Genomic DNA, 22,746 nt, shown 5'->3' on the forward strand with positions numbered 1-22,746 from the left:
AGTCCTGTTTTAATCAAAGATTCCTCATGCAGGCTGCGTCTTCAAATAAATATGAATGTACCAGTAAATTCCTAATTGCATTTGAATTATGGGACTTTTCCACTCGCGTTTTCGGTCATTTTTACCCAATGTAATGTGCGCAAATCGCTTTCTGCATATTACAGCCTATTACTCCTCATTTTATGAGACACTGAAACCAAAATAGATCATATTACTTATAAGGCTTGCTCGACATTCACACAAAAAAAAAAACCCAACTCCCATTTAATGAAAGCTGCGACGCAACTATGACAGCCATGCATCAGGCTCCAGTTTACCATAAAACCGCTCATTGAACAAATTATGAACAATGAATAATGTATCTAACAAAACGGCAAAGATTTTAGTTTGTATATAATCGAGAAAAATTGCCACACTTTGATGAAAATTTTAGCCTTATTGTTCACAGATGCTGCGAATGAGATGTTTTTATGCTTTTTCATCGCGTCAAGGCTTTCGGCTATATTTGTTTATAAATCTCATATTTTCACAACTGAATGCTTATTTTCTGGCTATGTAGCAGAATTTTTTTTAATTTAATTTTTTTCCCCCCCACTGAGACGTGGGATTATGGTGTGGGCGTGGGCGTGTTGGGTGGAGGAGGAGGGATGAGCGGAGGCGGGTTAGGAGGGGTCTGTGGGGTGGCACGACACACTTTGTATGTATGAAGGTTTTTTATAGCACTTTTCTGCAATGTACGTCAGCGGATCAGTCCATAAATGGGGCTGCGTGCGCTTGTGTGCGGGCGTGCGACCGTGTGCGCGCGCCTGCGTGCGTGCTTCTCCGCGTGTGTTATCTTTACCGAGAATCTCCCCCCCCCCCCCTCTCTCTCTCTCCCTCTCTCTCTCTCTGTGCACTCTCAGCTCTGCAGAGTTGGGGTGGGCGTCAATAACAAACCTGATGGTAGGTTTCACTGCAAAGAAATCTGATTAAATTCTTTCGGTAGGCCTGACAACGGAAATATGTAAATAAATGAAATGCGCTGCGCATGAATAAAATCAACAATAATATTGGGCAAGGTGTTTTATGTAGCTGATGTTTTTCTTGCTTGTTGTCCTGATGCAAATATTGGCCCTTTGTGTGACGTTTCTTATTTTAATTTGTTTTTGTTTTGTTTTTTTATTGCCATCAGCTCATGCTATTCACGGCCTAAATGCGGGTTTTTATTTATTTTTTCTCTGCTGAAATATCGGAAGAATATATTTCGATTTTTTTTTTTTTCCTGAGGAGAAAAAAAAAAGTCGGAATGTGCTTTCCCGCTTTGCCACAAACCTTTTCATTTCTGAAACGCTGTCATTAATCCCAGATAAAGTTTCATACACATAACAAATAGGGTATTGATTGTTTTTTAGGGCGGAAATCTCGGCTCAAAGCTGTACGGAACGTCACGATATATTTAGAGCAAAATTAATCATCTTAATCATTACGGAAATGTAGTCTATACATCGGCGGTCGGTGCTGCCACTGCTTTTAGTCATCACACAGTCATCTTCATCACCATCACCTTCATTCAATTAACAAGCTTGTTTAAACAAGTTGTGACAGGAGGCGACGCTTTCAGTCGCATCCCGAACCTTTAATTATCAGTTGTTCGTCATTCAGAGGCGTGATTGCTGCTACGCGGGGACACAAAACCCACGACAAGTTATTAATACACTGTGGATATAGTTGAGACATCTTATGTCGGACCACTGCGGGACGAGGATTCACGATCCTGATGCTCTCTGTGAGCGCGCGCGCGCTCGCTCGCGCGTGTGTCTTAAAAGGTGGTGTTCATCATTCACGAGTGTTTCTCTGCATGTGAAAACGCAGCACGTCCAGTGGATTCAAGCAACTCCTGCAAGTATGAAATCATATTTTTGTGCTTCCTGAGTGTCAGAAACACGAAGTGTTTGAGACTAAATCGAAGTCTGTTTACTTAAATCTACATAAAATAGAGCTATCCTGAACCTGTAGTTTGCAAATGGTGGCAGGATGTCATATCAAGCCAAGCCTAAGCCACTGTTTTAGTTCACTACAGCCTCCTTTGACTGGCAAATCACTCCCATCCTCCCTCCCTTTCCCTTTCTCTTAGTTATATGAATTCATGGCAGCCATTTGAGATTGAACTGTCAAGACTGTAGTATTTTCATTCATGCAAACCATATTGATTGGACAGGAAGAGGGACAGACAGGGACTCTGCATGCTGGAGTGGTTTGCAGTCTATGCCTATAGAAGCAGTGGAGGAGGGTGTGGAGGGAGGGAGGGAGGGGTACATATATAGCTTAGAAGGCTAGTGTGTTATGGCTGCCTCATGATTACATTAAAGGTTATTGTCATCACAGGAGGGATGACATTAACTCCTCACTCCAGCATCCGATTAAAGGGAGGCATTCACTGAGTTTAGCAGTTTGAGAGGTTTTTTTTTGGGGGGGGGGGGGTTTCAGCTGTTCTCCAGCTTATTCTCTCAACTCCTTTGACGTCATCCAACCTCGTACAAAATGTTTTCTCAGTTGACGTGTTTGCTCCTTGAGCAGGAATGCAATTCCACTTTGATCAAAATACCCTCGTCGCCTCCCTTTATCCCCAGTGAAAATGACATTTCACAAAATGTCATTTCGCCTGAGTTACATGGCCCTTCTCTTGCGCAAGGAGGCATAATTCTACCTGTTAAGTGAAGCTTTCGGTAGTGTGGACCTGTCAGCATCATGCTGCATTTTGGTGAGAGAAGCCTTGAAAGGTTATACAAGTTTGCCACGTTGTCAGCTCTTGTGTTTGTTTCTTCTTCTTCCTGCTCCACAAGCAAAGGTTGGGAAGATGTGAAGAGAGGACTACCCAGCTGGTGAAACCTGCACAAATTTGCGGTGGAACATGCATAGATATAGACGATTTCAACTCACAAAGTCAGAGTTGAGAAATCTTACACCTTAAGAAGTCTTAAACCTCAGTTCAGATGAAATGGCGGTTTTGCAGAATGACTCTTGGTTGCCTCATAACAGGCCGATGCTGTCAAGCCTCTGTTTGATCCTCAACTGGATGAGTCAAAAAGGTGCTCACAACTCCTTTTACTCCCAGGTATTAGACGTTTTATTACCTTCATTCAGAAATTCAGCCTCTCACATGCAAGCCAGAAGACTTCTCTCGACATGCCACCTTTAGTTGTGCTGCATTTGCAGAAATGAGACACCATGTTGTTGTTTTTACTCCTCTAATGAGATGCCAAGTGATTTATTTATGAATTACTTGTTTGGAACAGCCCCCATGTGCAGTATGCACTTTTTTTTAAATCCTCTTTGGAGTCATGTCGCTCAGTGATTGCTGATGCAACTCTTTGTCATCCAGAGTTTGCCCTCACCTCCTGTGAGCCTTTGGGGAGGGCTATATCTATCTTGGCATGTCCCTGGGTGTGTTGAAGGTGGGAGTGACTCATTAAGCAGGTGTGAGCATCCACTCCCATACTGCTGCATGCCAAACAATAGTTCTCTGGCTCATAAGCACTTGCAGGGAAAGAATCATGATGGCACTATAGCTAACGCATCATAATAAATCTTTACACTGGACCAGGGCCAAGTAAGAGGGATAATGAGCTGCTATTCCACCATTATGCTCACTCTTGTATTCATCAGAGGTGGAATTTCCAAACGCTCGTCACCCATTGAAAGATGGGGCCTCCACTGACATCTTTATTTGAATCCTGCTTTAGAAAGGGAATGAATTGTTCCCAGTTTGCTTCAGGTGAGGGGAGTAGAAGCAGATCTGCTTGATTATGCATTGCAGCATTAATATGAGTTATAATAATTACTCAAAGTCATAAAAACTTTATTATAGATTGTTGGGTTTTATTAGAATTAAAAGTGTCATGTCATGGACTACACAATGGCAAAACTCCACAAATTACCCATGTATAAATCACCCCTTTCCCCCTAATCTCTACACTTTGAACAGATCTACACAATAAATGATTGTTTTTTTTTTATTACTTTGAATATCTGATTCCCCTTAAATATGCCGCAAAGTGTGTGCCATGACTTTGGAGACGGGCTGTTGCGCAAAACCTTTTAAAGTATGCATCCTCTGTAGGCTGAGCAACAAACACGGAAGAGCGGAGTCTTCATTTGTGCATTGTATATTGTCAGACTTTGTGGTGTGGACGAAGGCTGAAAGGTACGCGAGCCAACAAAAGCGCGTAATGCACACTGGAAGCGCATTAATAGTCTCGCCTGGGCTGTTTAAACAGGAGTTTGGTGGCGACCAGTCAGCCTGCGGCAGGTCACATGTTGCAGCGTCATTGTGTAGTAAAGTTACTGTAGTTGCAAAGAGGCTCCTCATTTCAGCTCCAGAGGTCTCTCATCCCGTGGTGCTGCTGCGGCGGCGGCGTTTCGGCATGCGACAACTTCACTTTCAGACGATCTCCAAAGGAGCCGCGCAGCCATGGGAGTGCATTACCTCAGCCATGCAATTTCCAGCATCAATAATTTAATCTATTTGCTCCAAAGCTGAAGAGATATCCCTGAAGCTTTTGTCGGGAGAGTGCAGCGAGGAAAATACCGCTTAAGTAAATTACTAGGGGAGTTGTCCAAAACATCCCAGATGACACCACTGTCCTGTTGAATGGTCTGTTTTAACGACTGGGCAGTAAAAGGTATGTGTGTGTTTGTTTTGACATATTTTGCTTCAAACATTTTGGTTTTGTGTGATGCGACTTGAAGGGGGGGTGTATGTTTGTGTGTGTGTGTGAGGTGGTGTTGGGGGGTGGAAAGGGGAGGGGGGGGGTGGTTGGCTAAAAGTAGTTAGATCAAGTCCAGTTATCCTGCGAGCAGACAGCGCCGCAGCCCGAGAGGGGATATGTGTAACCTTATCCACCCGTTCATTAATAAAAAACGCAGTTATTATGTTGATTGGGTTTCCAGTGGAGAGCACGAGCTCAGGAGATGTAATCTCATGAAAAAAAAAAACGACTGTTGTTTCATTAGCTACTGGAGCAGACTGAGCAACTATTAGTAGCACCAAGCCCCCCATTTTCGCTCTTAAGTAGGCAACAAAGTAGCAGGGTCTGGAAATGGGTCGAGTTTGAACATTTTTACTGCGACTTAACGTTCTGAAAAAGTTAAATAAACTTCTTTTTTCCGCGGTGTTTGTCTACATTTGCTTGTCAAAATGAAGCCCCCCCCCCCCCCCACCCACCCACCCACCCACACACACACACACACACACACACACACACACACACACACACACACACTCCAACGTGGAAAGCCAAAAACTCCATGCTGTTTTATATAATTGTTCCTGTAGAGGAAAAACACTTTGATGAACTCATTAAGACTTTATAGGACACCCGAGACCTAAACGCTCAACTACGGCCAACTTAACGCTGTTGGGTCTTGGTGTTGTGTGCTTGCACCGAATAACTCCACATAGCAGAAAAGTGATTCTAACAAATAAATTAGCGGGGAAACTGGCGCAAATGGGGCACTGTCACGCATCACAGTAATACACAATAAGGATTAATGTTGAATTAATTATGTGTTTTCTGGAAAAAGTTGTTTTGAAGTTGAGTCCAAATTCAGTCTAAGGGAACTTCACGCCAAACTTTGTTTTATCTATCTATCTATCTATCTATCTATCTATCTATCTATCTATCTATCTATCTATCTATGTATCTGCTTCATCTAGAGGGAAAGACAGGGTGAAAGAAAAGCAGCTCAATATTTCACGGTCTCATGCGCCATCTAGCGTATAAATATGTGAACTGCAGCGCTGTCCATTTTGAGCCAGAAGCCTACTGGTGTCGTTTCAGTGGTTGGGTTTCACTGTTCAAGGGTTAAAATGAATTATGGATTTCTTCATAAAGCTTCCACCAGGAAGCTATGTGCATTAACACATAAAACTGGATCGATTGTGGAGCCTCATAGGGTCAGCTTTGACGATGCAGCTACTGTATCCTTCAAATAGTCTACTGCTGCACACAGAGTGGAAGAGAGGGAGGCACCAACTCATTTGGGTAGCATAAATCACTCAGCGGATATTTGAATGCAGGGCTTTCTGTGGCAGGAGCTGGGGTTGGCTTGGAGGCCAGGTATAATCCACAGTGATGCTCATCTATTACTAAACACACTGAAGCTGTTTCAGATTGAAAACAGATCTCAGGAAAGCAAGTTTCCACATGTGTAACCCATTACTGCAGACAACTCAATTTAGTCTAAATTTTCTTAAGCTCCATTGCGACCCAGGAGGGTATACGTTTTGATCATATTTGCTTCTTTTTTTCTTTCTTTCTTTCTTTTTTCTAGTTTCCCCCAAAGTGAACAGATGGAATTGTTGGCTTTACATGTTGAGCATGACAAAACATGCTGCTAGATAAATAGTTCTGGCCTCTATCGTTCTTGAGAAATAAAAAAAAAAAAGAAGAAAAGACGGATGCCCAAAAGGGAGCAGCGGTGGAGGCAGAAAGTAAATGTTATACTCATTCCTATTATATAGGGATTCTTCACTCTTCCATCTCAGCTGCTGGTGTTTATATTCCTTTGTAATGACTTCTTCCATACCATGCATGCAGTTAGTAAAGAGGGAAGCCATAAAGTGTGCTGACATGAGTGGGGAGGCTGGGAAACATTACTGAATGTGTAATAATACTAGCTTTTGCTAGTCCTTTCATGCTTTAGAGAAACTTTTCAGCAACTGTCAAAGGAGGCATTTATCACTTTAATCCCCGCCTGGCAGAATAAATGCAAGGGTAAGTTACACATCCCTGCCATACAGCCGTGCTCTCCAAGCAGGTGAACAGGTGGTCATCTAAAGATGTCACAGTAGCCAGAGTCCACACACTCACCTGCTCCCATTGTTCACGGTGTTTCAAGCTCGAGGTGTGTTGTCATGGATAAAGGCATGTTTGAGCAGTAGTTATTGCAGGCTTTATTTCCCTCTGCTCCATTTTAATAGCTCAGTGCTCAGGGCTTCACATTTAGATGCATTAGATGAAACCTGACCTTTTTTGTATGTACCTGGATTTCATTTGAAATTTTTAATAATCAATCTGGATGGAGGAAGCTGCACTTTACTCAACCGGTTGTCACACAGCTCATTTTGCTGTGTTATTAATGCTCATTATATTAACAATCAAGCATGTTTTTTTTTTTTAAGAAGTAGAATTCAAATTATATTTTTGGCTCACTGGGTATATGAAACAAGACCAAACCAAATATTTGTCACATTTAACCTCTTGTAAGCCAGAGATTCTCCGCCAGTCCCACAGCAATTAAATGATTCATTGGCTTTATCACATTTTAACAGGATGTTGATTGAGAGCATAAGCCATATTGATTGTCCTAATGGAAACAGGAAATCACAGAGATAGAAATAAAATCATCTGTCATTCCCGGTGAGAGGATACCCAGGGGAACGGCATGCAATTGCTCACCGTTGAGTGGCATTACCCCCAGCAACCTCCTCCCTTCCATCCTCTCCCCTGCGGAGACCTGGAAGAGACGTCATCTGTGGTTGTTATGCTGCGAAATGACGCTGGCACTCTCCCCACCCCCTGCTACTGCAATATTACCCCTGTGGTCTGTTACGGAAGATGCAGCACTCTTCGTCTGCACCATTTCCAGCATGAAGTTTGACGCCTAACAGTAATCAGCCTTCTGCCGTCATTTCCCTCATGTGGAAGTGGAACCATTTGAGCGTGATGCTGATAATAATATCAGCGTAAATGCATCCTACACATAAAGCTCGTGACTGGTCTCAATCCCGTAAACCTACATGGCGTTTCTGTGCTGGGAAGCCTCACGGAAAATTCTTGTTCTTGGAACTGAAACACTGCTCAAGAGGAGAAATTGGATTTATTAACAATACTTCCTGATAATTTGATAATCAGCTCTTCATTTTTTGGCTTCTGCCCTCATTGTTGTTTTTAATTGGTGAGAGAAAAAAAAAATCCCCCATCTCCCTGCAAGCACGCACACAGCCCCTCCTCACACACTCCCTCTAACGCACACACACACTCTGGAGGAGCACGTCACTGAGCTCGGGGAATGAGTGGCTCATTAAGAAGAAGGATGTGATATTCTGAATAGAGACTGTGAGACTCCCAGCACGTCTATTTTTAGACGAGATATCTCTATGGCACTCACCGTGGTGTCGGTTAATTGCAGCCACAACCCTAGATACCAATTAAGAATGAAACAAATGTTTGTAAGGTGGAGTTTTGCTCCTCCATACAGGAAAGGTCCTCGTGTCCATTCTGAGTGGAGCCAGGAGTGTGTTTGCTCGCCGTGTTTTCCTGTGTCAGGTTGGGACATGCAGAGTGCAGTCAAAGCCTCAGCCAGGCTATTTTTAAATAAGCCCCTGTGGAAAGCAAGATCTAGATTTTTTCTCTTTTTTTCATTATGGTTGCTTTTATGTCTCGGGCTGCTGGATGTTCACCAGTTTATTGATTTGCTGTGACTCTTAGAGCTTCTCAGAGGTAAGGGATGCACGTGTGCTCTGGCAAGTTCAATGATTAAGGATGTATGTTCAACATTTTCAGCCACACCTGGTTCCATGTGGTGATTTTTTTTTTTTTTTTTTTCATTCATTTAAACCCCGGCAGTATTTTTCTTATCTTGTGAGCGTCTCTCTATAACCTCAGGGTTGGTACATTGCAGGAAGGATGACACATCTTTCTGTCGTACAGCCTCCTCGTGACATCCTGTTAATTCATCCTGCGGCGCTCTCGCCATCCACCTGCCGAAAACAAACAGTGTCCCTCACAAACAAAGCCCAGGTTCACATTCATGACCACAAGGTTTAGTGTCAGACCTGTCTTGCAGCCCAGACCATTGATGATGAGTTCATCGGTGTGTTACTTCACAGTTGACTCTGAGATGGTCCGAGCTCTAAATGCATCCAACTTTCCGTTTTATGACTAATATATGACAAAAACATCAAATGAATGCAGCTATGAAATCTGAAAACATGGAAATGTACAATTTCCTTTCTTTTTGTGAATAATAGCAAGGCTGTCAGAAAGCCTTGGCGTCTATTTGTGTAATCTTATCTTTAGTAATATGCTGTTTCTGTGATGCTCAGCACAGCTTTTGTGCATCGCTGCCAACAAATAGAAATCTAAGCCAGACCTCAGATAGATTACAGTTTGCAAACAGTTTGAAAACACTGATGACACAGTGCCAATATCAGTTTGATAAAAAACATGTTGTGGGTTTTCCAAAGCTACAGGCTCTCTTCTTGGCATGCAAACAAAGAGTAGTGGGTGTGACTAAGAAGGGAGGCTTACACGATGCATTATGGATCAAGAATAGGCTAACTTTGTTAAAAAATGCTCTTTGACTAAAAGTTTTGCCTTGTCTCCCCCCCCCCCCCTTCTCTTTCTTTCTCTCTTCCCCTTACAGTTCCACCAGGTTAGAAGAGTGATGACCATCCTGTTCCTTACTATGGTTATTTCATACTTCAGTTGCATGAGAGCTGCGCCCCTGAGAGATGCCCCGGGCATGCGGGGCCATCGGACGGAAGGGTACTTGGGCGCTGCTGCGACGGCTGCTCGAGGCCACGGGACTCCACAGAGTGGCGGTGGGCCAGGCCAGCACGGGGAACTGCCCTCCCTCACAGATACGTTTGAGCAGGTGATAGAGGAGCTGCTGGAGGTGGAGGGAGAGGCGGCGCAGCTGGGACAGGGGGCCGATAAGGGCCAGGGAGGTGGGGGCCCATCGTCTGTGGTCGCCACGGTGAACAAGGATGTCGACCTGTACAACTCGCGAGTGATGATCAGCAACCAAGTGCCTTTGGAGCCGCCGTTGCTTTTTCTTCTGGAGGAATATAAAAACTATCTGGATGCCGCTAATATGTCCATGAGGGTGCGGCGACACTCAGATCCCTCACGGCGTGGAGAGCTCAGCGTGTGTGACAGTATTAGCCAGTGGGTGACAGCTGTGGATAAAAAGACGGCAATAGACATGTCTGGGCAGACAGTTACCGTCATGGAAAAGGTCCCGGTCCCCAATGGCCAACTGAAGCAATACTTTTATGAGACCAAATGCAACCCCATGGGGTACACAAAGGAGGGCTGCAGAGGAATAGACAAGCGGCATTATAACTCCCAATGCAGGACAACCCAGTCCTATGTTCGAGCGCTCACCATGGATAGCAAAAGGAAGATTAGCTGGCGGTTTATAAGGATAGACACTTCATGTGTATGCACATTGACCATTAAAAGAGGGAGATAGTGTATAAAATGTATAGATTTTATTGAAGAGTTTAAAAAAGAGAATAAAGAGAAAATATCTATTTGTATATATACATAACAGGGTAAATTATTCCGTCAAATGAAAATTTTATGGACTGCATGTAAAAAAAGATGAAGTTTATACAGTAAAAGTGATACTACAGTCTATTTATTGAACATATTCATGACCTTGTAAACAATTAAAAAAAATCTGATCAGTCCTTTGCGCCCAGTTTAAATTACTATATCACATTACTCAAGACATTGTGATTTGTTTACGTTGCCAAGAATTAGAAAATGAAGGGAAAAAAAAACAGGCAAGGAATGAGAGAGGACAGTTCCATCTTCAAAAGCTTGCATGCTGCTTCAATTGTGAATTGAGAAATTCTCCACTTAAAAAAAAGAAAGGATATGATGCTGACCAGAAAAAAAAAAAAAAAAATCAGTTTACATTATCAGCATAAAAAAATCCTCTCCAGTAATTTATCTGTTTACTGTTCTAAACTTCTCAAGGTAATGTTGGAATTACATACTATGTCAAGGTGCTGTTGTCAAAGCTTTGCTGTTTATTTTTTTATCCCCACCAGAAGATAAGATATATTTAAAAAGAATATATATATATATATATATATATATATATATATATATATATATATATATATATATATATATATATATATATATATATATATATATATATATATTTCATGACATGTTTCTGGGTTAATATTATTCATTTTGTATGTTGTGAAGTTGTTTGCAATATTAAACTGAAATATTTGAAGAAATAAAAATGACTATAGGCAACTGAAAAACAAAATCAATGTTGATAAAGTTTCAACAGTGCATTTTCAGGCAGGTTAATTTTACTTCACAACATGCAGGTGAGGAGAAAAACAGGCACATTACACACACATGCATGCCCACAAACTTTGCTGTTTTGGACACGGATATTTATCAAATTATAAACAGAAACAACAAATTGTTTAATAGCTTTTCAGGCTACAGGAAAATCCTGAGGTTATTCACGGGGAAAAGAAAAAAAACACAACAATGTGGTGGGTGTGAACGCCGCAGTTCACAGAAAAGGAAAAAGGGGGAAAAATGCTCCCAAACCCTTTCCCACTCCAGCACTTTACTGGAATCCAACTTTGTGTACCTTGATTTTTTTTGTTCAACCCAGGTGTTCAGAGATTTACTTAATGATCTCTCCAGCTGTGCATCTCATATTTCACAATTACAAGAACTTAACATCACAAGAAATGTGCCTACACATTCAAGTGCGGACAAGTGCAAGTAGGCTTGGTTACACATGAGGCATGCCAGGCTTCGACAGTGATGGATTCAGCCACCCATACGTTTGTGTACATTAAAGACATACACCCAACATTTCATTGCGAGTGCATGGTAATCCCATGTTTAAATCCCCTTCAAAAGAATAATCATCACAGATTTTATGCAGCTGCACAGTCACTATGATCACAAGGGAAAGCAATTCTCTGGATCTGGGTTAAGAAACTACTGTGGCTTTACACTGATAATATCTTCAGCAAACAACTTGGATCATTTCATGTCACAATACTTTGATTGCCGAGTCTAGACGGCATAGTTTAAGGTTGTAGTGGGATAAGCCTATTTCTCCTCCAATGCAACATATAAGAAAGAGATGACACTCCACAAAGACATATACTTCGTTAAAGTCTTCCGTAGTATGTCATCTTTGTGTCACATAAATTCAAAAACACTTAATTTTGCTGCTTCCTAACCAACATGAAGGTAAGTGTGACTTTTAAAGAAGCAGCCATTTGGATATTCTGATATTGGATGGATGAAGACAACAGAAGTTGATCTGCCATCATTACTGAGGATCTTTCCGTCAGACCCAATGAAGACACAGTGAGTTTCACTTTTGTAAAATGAAAAAAATAATGCGTGTGTGTGTGTGCATGTGTTGGGGGGACTATATTCAAACAACAGATTCTTAAGTGCATGGTTGTCATGAATATCCAACATGAATATTTGATAAAATGCTTCTTGCCATGAGCCCCAAAACACATGTAAAATCAACAATATGTTAGTCATGCTGACTGCTTGACGCAGAAAGAAAAGCAGCTGGTCAGCTCTTAAAAAAAAAAAAATCCTCTAAAGATGGTGTTGGAATAATTTTTATTGAGAGTCACCAAAAACATCCTTATAATGAACAATGAATGAAATATACTGAAATTCTTATTATAAACAAAATAAACTCTGAGGTCCCTTTATTCATGAGTAGGAGCTTCAGGCTACTTTTGATAAAACTGTATATGAAAGGAGCAGGATCACCTTTTTTCCTCCCTATGAGCCCAGATGAAGACAAACTTTTTAAAGGACAATACGGTCCTCTTTGACTGTAAATTATTCTGTTGAATATATTTTATAGTATTATATGAGATTTCTTTGACCCAGAGTAGTAGATTAACATAATTATGGAGAAAAACTAAGCTTTTGTCTCTAAAACAAAACAAAACAAAAAAAAAAACCTTGCAGCTCCACTGGTGTTCAGCTGTGTCTCTTGCAATAAAACCAATCAGAAATGTCATTGCAGATATTTTTCATCAGCTGTCGCAGGCAAACTGTTTGTGTATCATCACCAGCTGGGGTGTGGTCAGAAATGAATCATGTTCCAAAGTTTCAGCCAACAGAGAGCAGCGCAGCAGCAGCAGCAGCATTCTGCTGATCTATGGGCCATGAAGCCTGATGTAGTGTTGCAGCAAACCAGTGGATGGCGATAGACTGCAGCAAACCAGTGGATGGCGATAGACTGCTCTTCGCAGAAAGTCTCACTGAGCTTTTGACATTCTTTCCAGGTTCTTGTAGAGGTTGTTAGGGTCAAGACCTTTGAATCCACCCACTTTAACAGTTTGACTGAAGCTGGAAATTAAGTTTTCCTATTGGACCAGTCTGTTTTATATTAGGGAAGCTGGATAGAGCTTTTCTATTGATATTCCTCTATCCTGAAAATGTCTCTCAATATCCCTTTTTAACAGAAATAAATCAAACACATTTCTAAAGTAAATCCTGATTTAAAACTTATTCAATCTAGATTTGGGGATAACACAAAAAGATTATTGCTAAAGAAGTTAAATGTAAGACAGTCAAATAATAAAAAAAGAGGCATTAACTATCCGCTGCACTGATGTGTTTTAGAGTTATCTTTATATTTATTATATTTGTATAGCGTGTGGACTGTCCTAGGCAGAAGTCTGGACCCTGTAAGAGCTGTGGTGGAGGATGAGGAGAAAACTTCAGGGTATTTTGGATAATAAAAAAACATCCCCTCTATAATACCCTGGCAGGACAGAGGAGCAGCTGCAGTGAGAGACTAATCTTTCTTCGATGCAGGACTGAGATGTTCAGAAGGTCATTCATTGCAGTCGAATTTAGACTGTTTAATATTAATCTTTAATTTAATTTATTTATCTTTTTTTTTTCCAAAAGGAACTGCTGGAACACACTGAATTTCACCCTGGGAAATATAGATATAGATATAGATATAGATATAGATGGGTGGAGTCAACCCAAGCAACCTGTCCAGGTTGCTAGGGCCAACAAAGTAAGAGACAACAATTTATGCCTAGGGACAATTTGGAAAGACAACTGAACCTAACATATCTTTTGGGAAATTGAATAACACGAAACCACGCAATGCATGTGTCAAACCTCCAAACTACACACAAAAAGCCCACAGCTGGTTCAAACCGGGAATATGTGTAGGAAGAAAGCTGACAAAATATAAAATAACTCAGGAAATATAAACAGCATACGCAAAAAAAAAAAAAAAAAAAAAGATTTTTACATTCAGAAGTTTATGAAATCTGACATAAATATATATTTATATTCTGCTTCCATTTAAATTGGTATTAATGCTCCTATTTATTTAAGGTTTTTAAGAACCAAATAAATCATTAAAACAAAATGCAAAATCGAGGAATATAACTTTACTTGCTTTGTTTTCCAACTGTATTGCCAGAGATCAGTAATTCTTCACATTTTTTTAACACTGTGCCACCAGTCAAATAATTTCACAGCCAAGTACCATCTCAACCAGAAGGTCACATAAGGCACAATTTAATCTCCAGTAAGTCATTCCAGGAAAATAACAGCATAAAAACCTAAAAATAACAACTCCCAACATTCCTCTTTCATCGCTGAGCTTTCCACTTTACGAGGTCTACCTGAACGCACCATGACACTGGCAGCTAGCCTAGCCGGGCTAACTTAGCTAATCTGATTTATCGTCTCAGTTAAGCGCACGGAACCTTCGTCAGGATTACCAAATTTAGTTTTCTATATATTCTTTGTAGTGGAATACCTATTTAAGTAATATTAACTTGTAATTTACTAAAATGGCATCACTCGGGGAGCCAGTGCGACTGGAAAGAGGTAACGTTAATTAGCTAGCTAGCGTCATTTGTTGTGATAAGAATAACTTAGCTTGGTTATTATTTATTGAATAAAACTGGGGATTCATTTTCAAAACACAATTTGCTTGTTTGATTGGATAACGTAGTGTCGACCTTTCCTCGTGGATCGTCAATGGCTGGTGGCGTATATTTAGCACAAAGCTTTAAAAGCCTTCGCTTTCATGACTAATTGTTTAATTCACGCACTAGCTAACTGGCTAACATTGGTGGCAGAAAACAGTGGTTGGCCAGTCTAACTGGTTTTGTTTGGGCACGTTTATCAATAAAGCGAGGTATCACAGTGATCACGTATTCCTCGTTGCTAGCCTGTTAGTATCGAAGAAATGTGTTTTTTACAGATGACTGTTCAACCTAAGTCTTGCATCTTAATATAATAGCCTAAACTGGAACGACAACAAAAGTCCTTTAATTTGCTGCCACCTTTGTACCTGGACTCCCCCACCTTCATACACACAAAAGAAAAAGCCTTTCATGGGAATTTTTCTTAATATCCTGAAGGATGAAAACGACACTGGCGTTTGGTAATTACGTAATTTCAAACATGGCTACACGGCCAGCTACCAGAGACGTGCTAATTATTTGACAAAAGTGAAATAAATTGGAGCAAAATACAGCAATTTTTTAAACCATCCCATTAAGTGTATGTATAACAAGAAATTAAAGATTGCACTTGTCAAATTTAGGTGTATATGTCAGATGGATGCTTGTTTTCCTAAGTGACATAGTAGAAATGACTCTGTTTGCATAGCTGGTTTACAGTTCAATGACTTTCTTCCTTCGCTCATTATAAATGCAAAATAAGCCATTTATTTTTCTCTTTAAATAACAATAAATGTAGATAAAAACGTACTGTCCTACTAAACATTATTCATCTTAAGATAATCCAAATTCATTAAATTACATTTATTTTTACATGCATCAGTCAGTGACGATTTAGATTCATTAAATGAATCAGAAGTTGCATGTGTGATAATGATTACATCTGCAACATGCTATGCTGTTCTCACAGCCATCAGTAGTCAAACAACGTTGTTTAAAATGAAAGTGTGATGACTTTAAAATGTGTTTATATTTCAGAAGACATCAACACGTTTTACAACCATCTCCAGATATAAACTTCTGAAAAATCAGAGATTCAAACTAGTTTAAATAAAAATGCGCAATTCTGGCTGGTATGTTTTATTTCAAGTTTGAATGGCAAAACTTACTTTTCAATACTTGGGTGGATCATAATTATGTTATTGTGAACAACAGTTTTTCACCAAACCAAGATATTTAAGAAAAATTTTATAAAGATCCCCTCCAAAAATACTACATTCATTCATTCATTCATTCATTCATTTTCCATACCGCTCAGTACGATTAAGGGTCGTGGGGAAGCTGGAGCCCATCCCAGCAGTCTTTGGGCGAGAGGTGAAATACACTCTGGACAAATCACCAGTCCATTGCAGAGTCATTTCAGTCATTTAACTTTTATAAAGAGGTGTCATAAAACATCATTTTGGTTTCTTTAGTCTTGAGACTAAGAAATAACAACATTGCTGTTGTTTATTGTAACATTTCCATCTTTGCAGAAGTGAATTTGAAACCCTGATATTCTTATGTTCCTGTTCATAGATATCAACCGAGCAATTGAACTGCTGGATAAGCTTCAGAGGACAGGAGAAGTGCCTCCTCAGAAGCTGCAGGCTCTGCAGAGAGTCTTACAGAGTGAATTCTGTAATGCTGTCAGAGAAGTAAGAAGCCTTATTTTAATACTTGACTACAGTTTATTTTCTCTTCTGGTGTGCCTCTGCGTTTGGTGTGTTTATTTTGTGTTGTCACTGTACCTCCAGGTTTATGAACATGTGTATGAAACAGTGGACATCAACAGCAGTCCTGAAGTGAGAGCCAATGCCACGGCCAAGGTAGGCCCAACTGACTTGGTCTAAATTCATACTGCAGGCAAAAATGGTCCAAACCAATGTTTTTGCCCATAAATCTTTTTTTTTTCTTTATTACGGTCTGAAAAGCCCAAATCTACTTTCATATGCAGTCCTAAATATATTTTTTTATTAAAACAACCTCAGTCTGAACGATCACGTTGTATTTCATCCAACTTTAATGTAATTGAAGTGAGACAGATGTGGCAATTCTCCACTGAAGGTTACATTTAAACAAAAATTGCTTGAAGCAGAGCGTGCATTCCTCTGCTAAGTCAAGTGCCTTTTTGTTGTCAATAATTTTGGGCATCTTTCTTTAGTTAGAATATTTAATGGTAAAATTATTTCTATCTCTGTAAATAATTCTTTAAAGAAAATTCCTGGATGCAGGCATTTATCTAGATATACCCCCAAAAGCGAATAACTTCTTCCTTATTCCTATGAAATTTCCTGAAAATTTCATCAAAATCTTTCCATAACTTTTTGAGTTTAATTGCTGACAAAACAGCTTTGCTGGATAGATGACAGTGTGATACCTGAGTTAGCAGAGGTAATGATATAAACCACTGTGCAACAATTGGAAGTGATCATTGAAAACTGCTGTGTGAATCTAGCCTCTGATACAAACCAAACTGAGTTGGCTTTTTTAAGATGAATTTCAGACATCTTGCTTATCTACAGGCTACAGTGGCTGCTTTTGCAGCAAGTGAAGGACACTCGCATCCACGTGTCGTGGAGCTGCCCAAGACAGAAGAAGGCCTGGGTTTCAATATCATGGGTGGCAAGGAGCAAAACTCACCTATTTACATCTCACGGATCATCCCTGGAGGCATTGCTGACCGACATGGAGGGCTGAAAAGGGGGGACCAGCTTCTCTCTGTTAATGGGGTGGTACGTTCGGTTTATTTATTAATGACTTACGTCAGAATTTGATGAGTTTGAAGAAGTTTGCATGAAATACACCTGAGTTTAATGGTATGTACCCAACTCTTACTGAAAGTTCTTGTTTGTCCACATAAAGCTGCATTCAAAATAACCAGAACAACTAAAATATGATCATTGCTCAATATTTTTTAAAGAAATGGCAGAGGTAAAGAGGTTCGTGTTTTATGATAATCAACAAAAGCTCAGAAAAAAGCAAAAGCTGGCATCTAATGCTCAGTAGACATCAAAATCATCTACAAGTAAGGGCCTCTGTTATATGTAACATGAAATCAACAATAATGTCTCCAGTAGCACTCCTCTGGAGAGAAATAGTTTATCAAGGAGGCCCATGAAACAGACTAAAATGCACAAACAATAAATAAATAAAAATGCACTTTCCCACCAGCGTCAAATAGATTTGCTGTGTGGACTAGATTGTAGGCAGTACCTGTATTTTTGCTCTGACTGGAACCTGGCTTGACCAGATCATCCCAGATACTGTTTCTTTTCAGAGTTTTTGATGGTTTAAAGTCTAGTATTGTTGATTAAATGCTTGTGACATGTAATATTCATGCTTTGCACATGTCTGTCACAAAATTCTTTTGATTTGCTAGAAATACATGGTAGTTAAATGTAAACTGGTTTAATTTTTCAAATTTAAAACTTATTTTATTTTTTGTTTCGCTATAAGCTTGTCCAGAACAGGGAGGCTTTCAAAGAGTTGATGACAATTTATGTGAATTAATAACAAACAGGATGTTACTTTAGTCAGAAGCTGCATGACTGTAAAGTAACTTTCAAACAATAAATAAATAAAAATGCACTTTCCCACCAGCGTCAAATAGATTTGCTGTGTGGACTAGATTGTAGGCAGTACCTGTATTTTTGCTCTGACTGGAACCTGGCTTGACCAGATCATCCCAGATACTGTTTCTTTTCAGAGTTTTTGATGGGATTTGTCTCTTGGGCATGAACAGTGTAGTGAGATCTGCATCCACATCAACAATTGGTATAAAAGCACCAAGAGCCATGCCATTTATTTTAGATATTAAGATGCTGGGGAACCAATGTACAGCTCAAAAGTCACCGTTAACGTCCACTAAGACATGCTCGCTGAAACCTATGCTCTCTGACAACCTTTGACTCAGTCACTAGTGTTGATCTGAGCAACTACTGAAGGAGATGCTGTGGATTAGTGTATAAAAACTATAGACACCATAAAAGTGATGTGACTTTTTAATGCCTTGAAACAAACCGTGTCTTTTTTTCCCCAGAGTGTGGAAGGCGAACACCATGAGAAAGCTGTGGAACTCCTCAAAGCAGCTCAGGGCACAGTGAAGCTGGTAGTAAGGTACACCCCTAAAGTCCTTGAGGAAATGGAGTCACGCTTCGAGAAAATGAGGTCAGCGAAGCGCCGGCAACAGAACAGCTATCCCCAGTAGGATTTTGCTTTTTCATGTTGATGTCCAGCTCCCATATCTCCTCTCCTCTAGCCTTCTGGCCATCTGTACTGATCTCGTTCTGATCTCCTTGCCCAAACACAAAAATAAGACCAATTTTAGTTGTGGTTCCCACGTAAACATACTGTATATTGTGCTTCTAACTTCTTCTGTAGCATTTTTAATATTAGCCATTGTTACTGTACCAGACACTAAACTCTAGATGAACACTAGAATGGTCATGATTGTCAGCGAGTCACACATTGTGCATTACTTTTGATTTGACAATTTGAATGCAACTTTGAGTACTTTTGAGACTAAATGTATGACTCCTTTGACAAGAACGGTAGTGTTTTAATAGTTTTATTACAGCCACTACCAAGTGCCTCAGGGCAAACACATTGATCTTATGTACTGTGTCAACTAACCTTGTTTTATTTTAATGGTTTAAAGTCTAGTATTGTTGATTAAATGCTTGTGACATGTAATATTCATGCTTTGCACATGTCTGTCACAAAATTCTTTTGATTTGCTAGAAATACATGGTAGTTAAATGTAAACTGGTTTAATTGTTCAAATTTAAAACTTATTTTATTTTTTGTTTCGCTATAAGCTTGTCCAGAACAGGGAGGCTTTCAAAGAGTTGATGACAATTTATGTGAATTAATAACAAACAGGATGTTACTTTAGTCAGAAGCTGCATGACTGTAAAGTAACTTTCAAACAATAAATATGCTCATTTTTAGGTTCTTCTGAGTTTACCTGTTAAGTTTTCCAACATCACGCAGAGCTATAAAAAGCCTAATTGTGAGTGTAAATGATGTAATGGGGTCTCAGCAAAAGAAGTATGAAATGAGGGCCACCAGAGAGACTCTGATTTTAACTTTTTCCAGACTAAGGATCCCTCTTAAGCATAAAATCTCCACTCAGCATTAAATGAGATGACATACAGTTTTTTGTTTTTTTTTGTTTAGTTTTATTTTTTACTTTATTGTTTTTGTGTGATGTTTACATACATTAATCCACAACTTGAATATGTTTTTATTGGGTCTTTGTCTTTCTCAAATCAATTCAGGATTAAGAAAACAAATCCATTACAGTAAATATTTGCTTAAATGTCTGTCATCCATAAACAAGCTGAAGTCTGATTGGATATTTTGTCGCTCTTCTTAGCTGTCTTGGTACAGTTTAGGTCTCCTTTAGGTCTCCTGGCATGGACTTGACCTTTAATCACAGTCCACTTAGGGTTTAGATCATTACTTCTGTCATTTCCAGATGTTTATGTTATACTACTTCATCTACTATCAAGGAATAGACAAAACATTTAATGTGTGTTTGGCTCCATACTGCAGTTTGGAAACCAGACCATGTTGTAGTTTCGACTGTGTAGTTGATGGTTTGGTTTCATGCTGATTCTAAAGTAAACTCTGTATTTTTGTTGCCGTCAAACTGTTTGGCTGCAAAACAGCCCGAGAGCGAGATGCAGCCACAACTAACGTTGATCATTAGTGTAGAGCTGATTTTTTTCAAATGTACCTGTTGATGAAGTGGACAGACAGCTCCCATTTTTATCTCGTCTGACCCTGACACCTTCCTGTAGTGGATCTGTTGCAAAATGTAGTCAAGCTTGAAGGGGTTGACTTGGGACTGAGGCCTCTTTATGGATGATTGTCTCAATGTATGGGATGTAACACTAACAGAGGCTTTGACATTTTGTTTTTTCTGGACCTTGGCGGACTGCTCGCACCTCCCAATAACTTGTATCCACGTGGACATTTATTACTTTTCTTGATAAGAGATAAAGAAACAAAACTTTAAGAAGCTTCCAGCCCCGGTCAGTCATGATCTTGAGCAAGAAATTAAAAGACTTTATTAAGTTTTTATTGAGATGATTTGAACACAGCCAAATTAATAATTTAAGTAGGTTTCTGAATATTTATTTTTACCCTGACCTGAATTCAGAAAGCCCAAAGGACATTGACTTACTGTATGTAAGCCTCATGTGACAGTGTAAAGTAGAACTGTCCTGAATGTCCCTTTTTTTTTTTTTTTTTTTTTTTTTTTTTTTTACCAGGTACAATGCTTTAATGAAAATTCAGTTTTTGGCAATGAAGTTAAATCTGGTAATATGAAACAATCTGATTATGTCAACAAGTAAGGTGGGCTACAATGATGCTCAATGTGAACTTTCATCACGTTCACTGAAAGTTCACACTGGGATGAAATTGCAGATATTACTACAAATGGGCTACTGTGTAAAGTCTTCTACACAAATTTACAGAGTAGTGTTTATATGGCTATGCTGTAAATCCCTTGCTTAGGCATGTCATTCATGTATATCTGCATATTTTTTCAAAACAAATACGTGTCTTAAAATAGTCACTTCATTTTTTTTTTTTTATCCTGCTGATCAGTTGTATTTTTAAAGGACTAGAACAAGACTACACGGGTGCTAAAATAAGATGTTTATAAATTTAAATATCTGTTTACTTCCGAAATGATTCATTAAAGCATACCTAAATAAGTTTGAGCAATAGTTTAAACCACCTGATCTGTGATATCACTATTTCCCTCTTCATTATAAACAAATGTCATTGCACCATTAAAATCCTAATTTTCATCAAACACGTGGTACTTGTGTTAAAATTGTAGTATTTCATTTCTGAATGCTACCAAACTATCAGGTTTGCTCTGGTGTGTTGTTTGAGCAGATTCATGTTATAGTGGTCACAGTAATTTCCAATTTTGTGAACACATTGACACTTGTGTTTACTTTTATATCCCTACACAATGATGCATGTCTGGGTGACATATCAATAATCATCATAGTATCATATTAATAATCATAATATGATTAGATAATATTTTATGTCGTAAGTTATTTGTCTTAGATAAACATTTCCCAGTTGAGACTTAAATCCAACTCTCGGAGTAATCCACATTTGCATTCAACATACAAGTCTGCTAGTCTTACTTTGAAATCATGTACATAGGTGAGCATTTAGAGATTTTCCCTGCTTGTCTGGTGAAGGAAAATGTTTTTAGATTATGGAATGTATGTTTGAAGTCCCCGCCATCCAGTGTTTGACTGTGTGAGCAGCAAAATATCTTCTAAACAAATCTTATTTCCAGAGATTAAGTCACAAATGTAGTGTGTTTTTCTTATATTTTGTTCTTTTATTTGTGGGGTTAGGTTACATGTGTTTCATATATAAAACTGGTTGTAGGCTGACAAAATCATACCTATAGTCCAGTCTCAGGATCATTTTCCGTCATTGAGGTACTAAAATGATTATACTGTATCATAAAGTAAATAAAGATTAAACATTGGAGAAAGTCATTTTATGTTCATGTTATCTTCAGTCCGAACTTGTTTTCTTGATGATTTCTTCAGAAATTAATCCCTTTGAATGGAAAAAGTGCATTCAAGTTTTGTCACAGCATAGTAACAAATAATTATATCATTAAATGCGCCACTACATCTCTGGTATCTTTTCTTCATTCCTCATTTTATTTTCATGTGATGCCAAAATAGACATGACATTAAGCCTACTTACATAGTTTTTAAACAGAGACTCTTAAATTTAGCACATTTTTAGTGATACACACTAGACTGGGGATATATGGAAGTGTATTTTTATGATTTCAGTGACTTACATTAAAACGCATCACTTAGTAATATGCCTGTCATAGCATTGGCCATGCATTGGTCAAAAATTTTGCTTAACAAAGTTAGAGGGAAGTATCAGAAAAAAAATCT

At 39.2% G+C, this 22,746-nt stretch overlaps 2 protein-coding genes across 2 annotated transcripts; both read left to right on the forward strand.

Moving 5' to 3' along the window:
• Positions 1-732: 732 nt before the first annotated feature.
• On the forward strand, positions 733-10,239 carry bdnf (brain-derived neurotrophic factor; the record flags this gene model as incomplete). Its single annotated transcript, XM_079245978.1, is given in 4 exon segments — positions 733-791; positions 793-847; positions 850-942; positions 9,409-10,239. Coding segments are annotated over 4 exon segments (1,038 nt in total).
• Positions 10,240-14,526: 4,287 nt separating this feature from the next.
• On the forward strand, positions 14,527-20,986 carry lin7c (lin-7 homolog C (C. elegans)). The gene is made up of 5 exons (XM_079243617.1): positions 14,527-14,660; positions 16,319-16,437; positions 16,537-16,608; positions 17,305-17,514; positions 18,822-20,986. The coding sequence occupies exons 1-5, from the start codon at positions 14,624-14,626 to the stop codon at positions 18,987-18,989; spliced, it is 606 nt and encodes a 201-aa protein (XP_079099743.1). The 5' UTR covers positions 14,527-14,623; the 3' UTR covers positions 18,990-20,986.
• Positions 20,987-22,746: the final 1,760 nt, after the last annotated feature.

This window comes from Telmatherina bonti (assembly GCF_933228915.1).
Source record: "Telmatherina bonti genome assembly, chromosome: 1".
Lineage (NCBI taxonomy): Eukaryota > Metazoa > Chordata > Actinopteri > Atheriniformes > Telmatherinidae > Telmatherina > Telmatherina bonti.